The sequence below is a fragment of the Camellia sinensis genome, chromosome 6 (assembly GCF_055761805.1).
Source record: "Camellia sinensis isolate YWXY chromosome 6, ASM5576180v1, whole genome shotgun sequence".
Taxonomy (NCBI): domain Eukaryota; kingdom Viridiplantae; phylum Streptophyta; class Magnoliopsida; order Ericales; family Theaceae; genus Camellia; species Camellia sinensis.
The window spans coordinates 112729689-112739674 of record NC_138966.1 but is presented as its reverse complement, the minus strand read 5'-3'; the positions used below and the strand labels follow the sequence as shown (position 1 = coordinate 112739674).

At 35.0% G+C, this 9986-nt stretch overlaps 1 protein-coding gene across 5 annotated transcripts in view; it reads left to right on the top strand.

The window, feature by feature from the left end:
* Positions 1-369: 369 nt before the first annotated feature.
* Positions 370-9986, top strand: part of LOC114290087 (sterol 3-beta-glucosyltransferase UGT80B1) — a 29294-nt gene continuing 19677 nt past the window's right edge. Inside the window, exons 1-8 of one of the 5 annotated variants that reach the window (XM_028233980.2) lie at positions 370-734; positions 945-1012; positions 1166-1392; positions 1483-2005; positions 4902-5050; positions 5881-6123; positions 8143-8254; positions 8564-8734. In XM_028233980.2, coding sequence (XP_028089781.2) covers positions 1579-2005; positions 4902-5050; positions 5881-6123; positions 8143-8254; positions 8564-8734 — 1102 coding nt within the window. In that variant the 5' untranslated portion in view covers positions 370-734; positions 945-1012; positions 1166-1392; positions 1483-1578. Of the gene's footprint in view, positions 735-759; positions 860-944; positions 1017-1165; positions 2006-4901; positions 5051-5880; positions 6124-8142; positions 8255-8563; positions 8735-9986 lie in introns of those variants that run through there. The other 4 variants (XM_082874551.1, XM_028233983.2, XM_028233979.2 and 1 more) reach the window with 4 other exon arrangements.

Below are 9986 nucleotides of genomic sequence, written 5' to 3'. Positions count from 1 at the left end.
GTATCAATGCCCATCTGCGCGTTTATTACAGCAACAATGATTTATCCCACTAAAAACATTACCATTAATAATATTAATGTATTAAAAAAGTAAAAAAAAAAAAAAAAAAATACAATTCCAAGATCAAAACATCACATCATTAATGACGGGACCCACTGTCACCTAATTAGTGGGAGCACTAATTAATGCTCCCAAACATTTTTCTTATTACAGAATAAAGCTTTGGACCCCCAGTGGGGTACTGGAGTCACCTCCCATTGGTCCAAAAAAAAAACAATTTTTTTTTTTTTTTTTTTTTTTAAGTTTTCAGCCAACCCCATACCGACACGTGGCACTGGGGTCACTGGGATGACCCCAGTGGGCCTGTAGCATTGCTGGTTTATTACATCATGATATGGACCCATTTCACAATCACATCTCTCTCTCTCTCTCTCTCTCTCTCTCTATCACCTACTCTATCTAGTCAATTGGTTGTTTAATCCCCAAAATTTTCTCACCTTTTCTTGCCCTTTTCAGTCTTTCTTTCTTCACTCAAATTATACTAAATGGTCTGTCAAAACCCATAATTTTATACCCTTAATCATTGTTTTACAGTAACTCTTTTGCTAGTCTTCTTGATTACATGTTACTCCAAAACCCAACAAAGAGTGAAGCTTCTTGTATTATACCTCAGCCACCTTCAACTCTGCCTCCACTGTGTACTTTCCTAGGAAACAAACAACCCTCATATAAAGGTAATTAATCTCGGATTTCAATTTCAGTCCTTTTTTGCTTCTTTCACAGACTCAAATTTATGTTTGTGTGTTCTCAATTACGTTTTCTACTAATTTAAATTGGTCACTTTCAGAGGTCTAATCTGGTAGTTGGTTATTTATTGCATGTTTGTAGAGATATAGATTCTGTTTCTATCTTTGGTTGAAAAACCCTCTTTAATTTTTGAACAGGGATGGAGGTTAAAAAGCTTCAAAGTTGGGTCTCTCACACCACACGTTCTATGCCTGGTAATTGACTGGTAGGTAGGTTTTTTTGTTTGAGTTTTTGATCGAGTCTTTGATTGTTTGACTAGTACATATATATATATAGTACAGCTTGAAATTTGATTCTCTTAATGGGTTTTTATACTTAACTACCACTAACTTTCATGGATTCTTTCATTTTTTCCCAGCTGTAATCTATGGTGAATTTGAAAATTTGGAACTGAAGAACAGTTGTTGAAAGGTTTTGAACTACTGGGTTCAGTGGGATTCTAGTTATTTTGTGCTGTTTTGCTTCTTTCAGTGCCAATCATTGGGGAATTCAGAATTTCCCAACTGGTTGCAGGGTTTTGGAGTTTTGGGTCTGCTGACTTTGATTGTTTTCTTTCATCGGGTGCTTCTACAGATTTGATTTTTGGTAAATCTGAGAATCCGGATTTGAAGTACTGTGAGGAGTTCTTTTTTTTTTTTTTTGCCCCCCCTTTGCTTATGCAGCTTTGCTTGGCAGTGAATTTGAGAATTTGGATGTTGGGAAGTGTCAAATGAACATTTTCTGAATTGTGGTTCTGGTGGGTTTCACTTGTTTGGAAGCTCATCAGATGAAATGGATAGTAATGGGATTGCTCATTCGCCAAAAGTTATAGAAGAGGAGGGTAGTAGTAGCCAAGAGGTGCAGAAGGGTTTTGGCCAGACTTTTCATGTTGATGCATCAGTGGAATTGGAAAACAAGTCTGTGAATGAACAATTCGATGCTGGTATATTCAATGGGACAGAGGAGGAGATGATAAGTGCATTGGTAGTTGGCAGTAAGTCTAAGAATGAACAATTTGATGCTGGTTCTTTTGACGGGGCAGATGCTCAGAAGATAAGTTCTCCTGTGGCGGGAAAAAAGTATTTAGGTGAGCATTCGGATGTAGGTTCTCCTGATGGGGTGGATTATCGAAGGACAAATTCGTTGCAGCAGTCATCGGTCTTAGAGATTTCTCCATCAAAGGATCCGTTTGTTACTCCTCCACGTCAGGCTCAGAAGAGTTAGTACTTGTAACCATTTGTTTGAGTTTGTTTTTTTATTTTTATTTTTATTTTTATTTTTATCAATTAATCTGGGGATCTAAACTTAACTTTGGCAATAGAAATAGTTGAAATAACATTTGTTTCATATGGAAATTTACCTCTTTTGCACGTTTGGTTAAAGATCTTAATTGTTTGAATGAATGTAGGATTCAATTACAGGGCTTCACAAAAAATATTCATATCTAGAAATCTGTTGCTACACTCAGCAGTTACCTAAATAAGCTATGGTAGGAAGAAGTTATTGTCAGAAATTGCTCATCATGATAATAGGGCCAATAACATTCTGGTTATATGCTTTGTTGTCTACTGCTCTGTCTTCTGTTTTGGTTTAAAATCCTCTTCTGATTATTTTAGGATGTACATTGTATGCTTCCTAAATTTTGAAATGCACTGGCACTAGTTTTAGTGCTAGATCCTTTGGATTCTATGATGCGGTCAATTCCATGAAATGAATCCCATCCCCAATAATAATATAAACTCACTAAAATGTCTATAACTTCAAGTCTGATAATCCCCTTGGAAAACTAGTGTAATTGAAACATTTTTGTTGTTGAGACCATCTGGAAGGGGCTATATTTGCGAACCATTCTGGTAGAGATTTTTCATTAAATGAAATAATTACTGCATTGAGTTTAAAATGGGAGTTGCATCCCCCCAAAAATAAACTGTTCCCTAGCCTATCAAAACCATTGGCGTTGATATGTTAGAAAGGAAGCAATCTCCAATTCTCTGGCACAACTGCTAAGATACTTGAAAAATCTAGAAATCCCCTAGATATTAATTTGTGATTATGTGTCAATTTTAAGCAGAATATAACAATCCCAATCAAACAATCAAGACAAAGAGACACAACGATTTAACGTGGAAAAAATCACAATTGGACACCTCCAATTGTGATCAAAAAACCACGGGCAACAGCCACAAAATAATCCACTAAGAAGATTTAAAGGAATTACACAGGTATACTCTCAATTACCTAGCGAATCCACGCCTAATTGAACCAACCTCTATGTGTCTCTTCCAACCCCGTCTTCACCTCGGAATTGTCTTTACGATGAGCCACCCCGGAATCCACCAAAGTTTCAGGCTCGAATTCTTCAGAATCCACCGAAGAACAACTCTCTCTTTTGTAGAACAAAACACAACCTTTGATGTACTCTCTTTAAACCATGAGTTGAATACTCAATAAAACATCAAAGAAAACTAACAAAATATCCCCAGATATAATCCTTAAGAACCAAAAAGAAGATCTGGAGGAGTTCAAAAAATCACTTAGTTTTGGGAGAAAACCAAGTATTTATAGAGAACCAAAAGTAATCCTAGATTAGGAAGAAAACAAACTCCTTGAAAAATCCGGATTCTGAGGCTCGCTCGAGCGAAGCTTTGCTGGCTCGAGCGAGTAGTGTATTTTTCATGATTTCTACTAGTGCTTTGGCTCGAGCGACGAATCCTTGGCTCGAGCGAGATATACACTCTTTCAGGTTTTTGTATGGACGCAATCCTTGGCTCGAGCGCGCATTCTTTGGCTCGAGCGAGCAAGCCCTAGCTCGAGCGAGAATTCCTTGGCTCGAGCGAGCAACGACGGACATGCAATTTTGAATACAATTTTGCATTTTGCTTCGGCCGCGAGCTGACCGGTCAGCTCGACCCCCGTAATAATCAGCGAAGTGACAATCTTGAAAGCATTAACATCACAAACTTCTCTGAACGGCACAATTCGGGTTGGATTCGCATCTAATAAACTCATAACCTCACTGAAATAAAAAAAGAGCGAATAAAATTACAACTCAAAGGAGTTTTGTCAAACGGGATTGTCAAGAAATAAAACCTAACAATTGTTTAATGCCATCTAATAAATCAATACTCTCTAGGTTATTCACCAAGATGGAAGTATCAATTTGTCTATGAATTGGTTGGCTTTGAGTGATGGTCAACTTGTAATTAAATTTGGTTCCCATAATTAATTTCTCAAGGTCTTGATCATTTGTTGATGCTTGCACTACACACTTTATAACAAATTCGGGATTTTGCATGTCTATCACTTTGGGAATTTTCTTATCCACATTTTTACTCCCTACTCACAGGGATGGTGTGTGGCCCACCATCATTATGATTAGGGAGTGAAAAATACGGTGGTATCCATAGCCGGACTCTATCAATATTGGGTACACTATTCGCCTGATAATATGCATAAGCTGTATCAATGAACTATGGTAATGTTCCAAACTGGGAAGGAGAAGCTACAAAGAAGTACTTGATTCACAAGAACAATCTGTCTTCACTAGGCATTGTATTGGTAAGAGAAGAATGAATTATGGCTGCGCTGTTTGCACACTTTTGTTTCCTTATCTAAACATTGAAAGTATGATAAATGGGTGAGGACTATTGATATCAAGAAATTGAGCAGGAACTAACATATTCAGATGTTTTTGCATTTCCATATTGCTTATTCTTGTTTATTTTTCCATATTACTATATGGTAAACTAGTTTTCTGCTATGTATTATGCTATATAAAAACAAGAGTCTTTATGATTTCTTTCATATAAAATTCCTCACGATTTGTTGTTCACATTGCCCAACATGTTTTATTTATTATCCCAGAACTTGAAATATTAATGTTTACGTCATTTACTAAAAAAAGTAAAATATTTTCTCAGCAATGTAGTCTCAAAATGGTATTTATGAACAAAATTTTGTTTGAGAGTCAGATTTAAATCTGACCATCAGTTTTTAAGGTACGAGACTTTTTATCTTTGAGCCACTTCTAGATGGTTAGAATTGTTTTCATTTTCTTTTTGCTTGCACAGTTGATTTTATATGTTCATTGATATTGTGTATTATTTTTCTTGAAGGCTTGGACCATTGCATCACTGCACCTGTGGGAACTCGCAAAACTCTCTTTCTTGAAAGCCATGAGGTAGCATTTTCTAGATCCATGACCGATAAGAGGGAGTGCCCAAGGCCTGACCTAAAATTGGATAGATTGTCAGAGCTAGCAAAGGTGAATATCATGACATTGACTGCATGCTTAAATACTCAACTGCTTAGGTATTCTATTTTCACACCACTATCAAAATAAATTCAACTACAGTGCTTTACAAATGCACAAGCATATGATACTGTTTGTGAAAAAAATTCACTTACTTGACTGAGATGTCTCTTGACAGTAAAATCACAAGACCAGACAATTGCTTGTGGTTCAATGTCCTGTTTCAGGATTTCTTTGGAAATAATAATATGATAAAAACACAAGGAGTGACAAAAGAATAAAAGAAGATTAACAAAAGGATTTTTATTAACCTTTTCAATTACAGTTAGAAGAAAAAGAATGAGGAAAGAAAAAAAAAATGAGAGAATGCACGGCTAATGAGAGCAATAAAAAATTAGGGTTCTGTCCCTTAGTCTCGTATACTTACACTAATATGTTTCTAAGTAGAAAAATATCCTTTAGACTACTGAAATTAGGGTTCTTTTTCTATTTATATCATCAAATGCTAGAGGATCCGAGTCTTGGATATTGAGGTCGGCCACATATCTCATATTCTTATCCTTGTTATATTTTGTTGTCATTGTTACATTGGGAGAAATAGAGGAGCCCATGTTATACTGATCACGACCCAAAAGCTGATGCCTCTCTAGATATGTTGCTTTATCTTTATTGGCTGAATGTAGATTAGTTGGCATGCTTTTATTGTTTGTGAAGTTTTGTAGATTTTGTTCAAGCGATGCTTTCTGTCTTATTGTACCCTTTTATTGTCATATTAATGTCATGTGTACTTGTGTATTATTCTATTCGTTTTATTGATTATTTTTGTGTGTGTTTGTTTTCAGAAAAATCTCATTGCGAACCTGGTAAAGATTCAAAATGACGGGACAGTGGAGGTTGATCTAACTAAGAGTGCACCTGTAGCTTCAGAATTGTTACAGCTTCAGTCTATTGAAGGTCTACCTAGTAATATTGATTGCGTCACCGCTGAGCTCAATAAATCTGTTCCAAAATTGAAAATTGCAATAATTGTGGTTGGAACAAGAGGAGATGTTCAGCCTTTTCTGGCTGTGGCAAGGAGACTTCAGGCATGTTTGAAACAAACGTTGTTTTTCCTGGGAGCTTAAAGATTTTTGTTTTTAAGTTCAATTGTCACTATTATACTTCTCTTACTTGTTTTCCCTTTGGTATTTTATGGATAAAAAGTAATCTAGCTATAGTCAATGCCTTAAAATGTAATATACTTATGTGTGGCCTTCTAAGCTAATGCATATTATGTCACTAAGGAAAATATTAATTTTATCTCTTAATGCATTTAATATGTTCCAAAAAAATTGTTAATTGTTTTGAAGGTATAGTACTCTTAATCCCTTATCATTTAGGAATTACCCAATGATAGAATTTTTAGGGTTTTTGCTACGGTTTTTGATTTTTTGATTTTAGCTTCTTATTGTGAAAGGGTTGCTCAAATGATTGAATCCAGCTTGGTGATAGTTTCTAAATCTAGTTTGTTTTTTCTTTGTGATTTTATCTGCATTGTTTCGAAACTAATAGGTTGTCAAAATTGAGAAATGATTAACAATAAGAATAAATGTCTTGTTTTTATGTTTTTCCTTTATTAAAAAAATGAATAAAATTTCAGATGCAATAGGGGGGAGCATGTTTCCTTTTTGGTCATTACAGCACGTATTTTTTTTTTAATCTTTCATTTTAAATTTTCCTTGCGTAGAATTATTTCTATTTTTTTTTTTTTTAAATTTTTAGTTTAGGGATATGCTTAATTGAGGCTACATTTTGCAGCATTGGAGAATAAATCCTTCTGCCTCTCATGTCTCTTATATGCGAGTATTATTCAAATTTATACATGCCTATGTTGAGGCTTTCTTGAAATTTTCGGAAAACCCCTTAAGTTTGACCTGGCATGAGGGCAAGTGCTTATCTGTTCTAGTGCTGTGGCGCCGGTTCAAGTCATGAGAATCAATCTCTCTGCAAAAAAAAAAAAAAAAAAAAAACCCCTTGATAAGGCTGCTAAGCGCTACCCCTCTCAGTCCTTGTTCTAAAGTGGGAGCCATGCACACCGGGTACGACCCTTAATTTTAACGTGCTTTTAAAAAAATAAGAATAAAAACTAAAATAAATCTTTCTCAACCAAAAACAATACCATTTTTGGTTCCACTGCTCCTTGTGGAAAAGTACAATTGCAATCCAAATCGTGGCTTCCTCCCAAGTATTTATGATTTTTTTAACATATAGTTTATTTTGGCCTTACTTTGTAACCACACATAATTCATTTCTCTCAAGCCACTCCTTACCTTCTCAACTTCTATTTATTTGTTCCAACTTAACCATCCCATCATTACACAGACCATTTGTAAACTAAAGGAAGATACTAATATGATTTTGGCTATCTATGCAAATCGAATTATAAATACCAGAGATGATACTAATAGTGCTTTAAAATGTTTCTTATGCCATTGAGGTTTAGGGCATGTAATGGCGATGATTATGATATGTAAAAGCAGATTGCCAAATAAGTAACTTGGATTTGATATTTTGGAGACCTCTTGCTTTGCATCTTCATTGCTTTATTTAGTAACCTTCGTGAAAATTTACTTCATTTTATTTTTTTCAAAATAAGGTAACTTCGGTTGTGTCAGTGGTTTGGATTGCTTTTATTCCATGGGCTCCTCAACTGTAATTGTTCCTGCAAATCCCAGATTGTTGTTGTGCATTTTGAATATTTTTAGTTTTCACGTTTTGATTCATTGTGCATGAGTGCATGTAAAAGTTTAGCTGTCCAGCTGCTCTTTTTGGATTGACATTTTCTGCATTTAGTTTTTTGCTGAATCTAAGCACTGTTAGAAAATTGAATTGTAATATATGTCTTGACTGAATTCTTCGTAGTATATTTAATAAAATGGCTTATTTTACAGTTCACTGAGTAATATCAGGAACTTCATGTTAATGCCATCTACCCTCTGCTTCCTGGGGAAGAACAGATCATTATTAGTAGTTTTAGTCGTCACTGTTCTTATTTTATTTATTTATTTGTTTTTATCATTAGTGCTGTTATTTTTTTGTTAAATTGATTCTACGTTTATCTGCAGGAGTTTGGTCATCATGTTAGGTTGGCAACTCATGTTAACTTCTCTACTTTCGTAAAGTCAGCTGGTATAGACTTCTACCCTTTGGGTGGTGATCCTCGGGTTTTGGCAGGATGTAAGATGTCCTTGACTTGATACTTTTTTCCCCCTTCTCTATTTAAAAACAGAATTGATTTTCTTCATATGTGTTAGTTTTCTCAGAAATCACTTTCTAGGCCTCTCCTTTTGTTTTACTTGGATCAATTATTATTGCTTTTCTGTTTGTTTGTCCTGTCATATTTTTGTCATATTGTTGACAGTTTCATAACTGGTGTTAAAATTGGGATAGCATGTGCAATCCCAAGATCTTTATTTTGGACGTACTAAGTTGTGCTTTTTTAATTATTTTATTTTTTCCTTTTCTGGTTCTCCCCTGCAATTATAGATATGGCCAGGAACAAAGGTTTAATTCCATCTGCACCAGGAGAAATATCTATACAGAGAAAGCAACTAAAGGCCATTATCGAATCTCTTTTACCGGCATGCACTGAACCAGATGTAGATACGGGTGAGCCTTTTAGAGCTCAGGCAATTATTGCAAATCCTCCCGCTTATGGTGAGTACCCGACAAATTGAATATGTATTGCTCTTTTATTTTCATCTTCCTTCTTTAAATATTATTTTCTGCCAACTTCTTTATGAAAGAGAAAGTTTTGCTAAACCCTGAGGAGTGGACAAGATTCCCCTCCTAAGAAGGAGATTTTCAGCGGTTACTGGGTGCTTGAAGAAGTGGCAACACCTTGTCACTAAAACAATGCAAAATAAAAATTCAAGCTGTGAAAAGTGTTTGTATAGCTTTGATTTTGTCGAAGTCTAAGAAGCACAGACACGGATATAGAACATGGATAGTACACAATATGGACACACCAACATGGTAATTTTCAAATATTTGGGATATGAACACAACAGAGACATGATGAGAATTAAATACATTTATTTCACAGTTTATGAAGACAATAACAAATTATTCATTTTCCATGTTTATAACTTGTAAAAGAAGTGTGTGCCAAAAGCTATAGTGTGAATTATATATTTATAATAATTCCCAAGTTATGCACTAATAAAATGGAAGTTCTTAGAGTTTAAAATGCTTAAAGGAGGTATTAGTGGGTGCATTTTAAAAACAAAAATATGGAATATGTAAAGAAAAAGATAGGCATAGAATTGGAAAAGAGGAAAGAAAAACCAATACAAAGATTCAGGGTTAAGGTGGTTTCACCTGTCCAAAACTATTGGAACTCATCTGAAAAGTCGATTTGCTAGGATAATGGTAATCCCACAGTTAACTACTTCATTTATGAATTTCATAGTAATAGAAATACTAGCAAAGCACCATATATATGCAATTTTTGAAAACCAAACTTTCTAGTCGAAAAATAAAAAGATTCCACCTCAGCTCACTTGGTTGGAGTATGTCGTCATCAAATTGGAATGCTTCTTTTTGCCATCTTTTTCTTCTTGTTCTTCATTGTCTTTGCTTTCTCTTTGGGTTTCATACATGATTTGTGGGGAGTGTCAACTCATTGAATCAATTTGTCCTTTTTCTTAAACATACATGCAGACTTCAGATGTGTCTCATGTGTATCCACTCTATATACACACATCTCATGTATGTCTGATTTTAGAAAAGCTAAAAAAGGGATGTGTTTGAATGTGTGTCCAGCATGTGTCATCATGATTTCTCCATGTTCGACATATCCAATTCAGACATTGCACTCTAGGAGGTGTGTCCATGTTTCTCAGGTCAACCTATTTCCTCAAGACTGGTTTTGGATGTCCAAATGTAGCTTTTAACAATTATATCATCA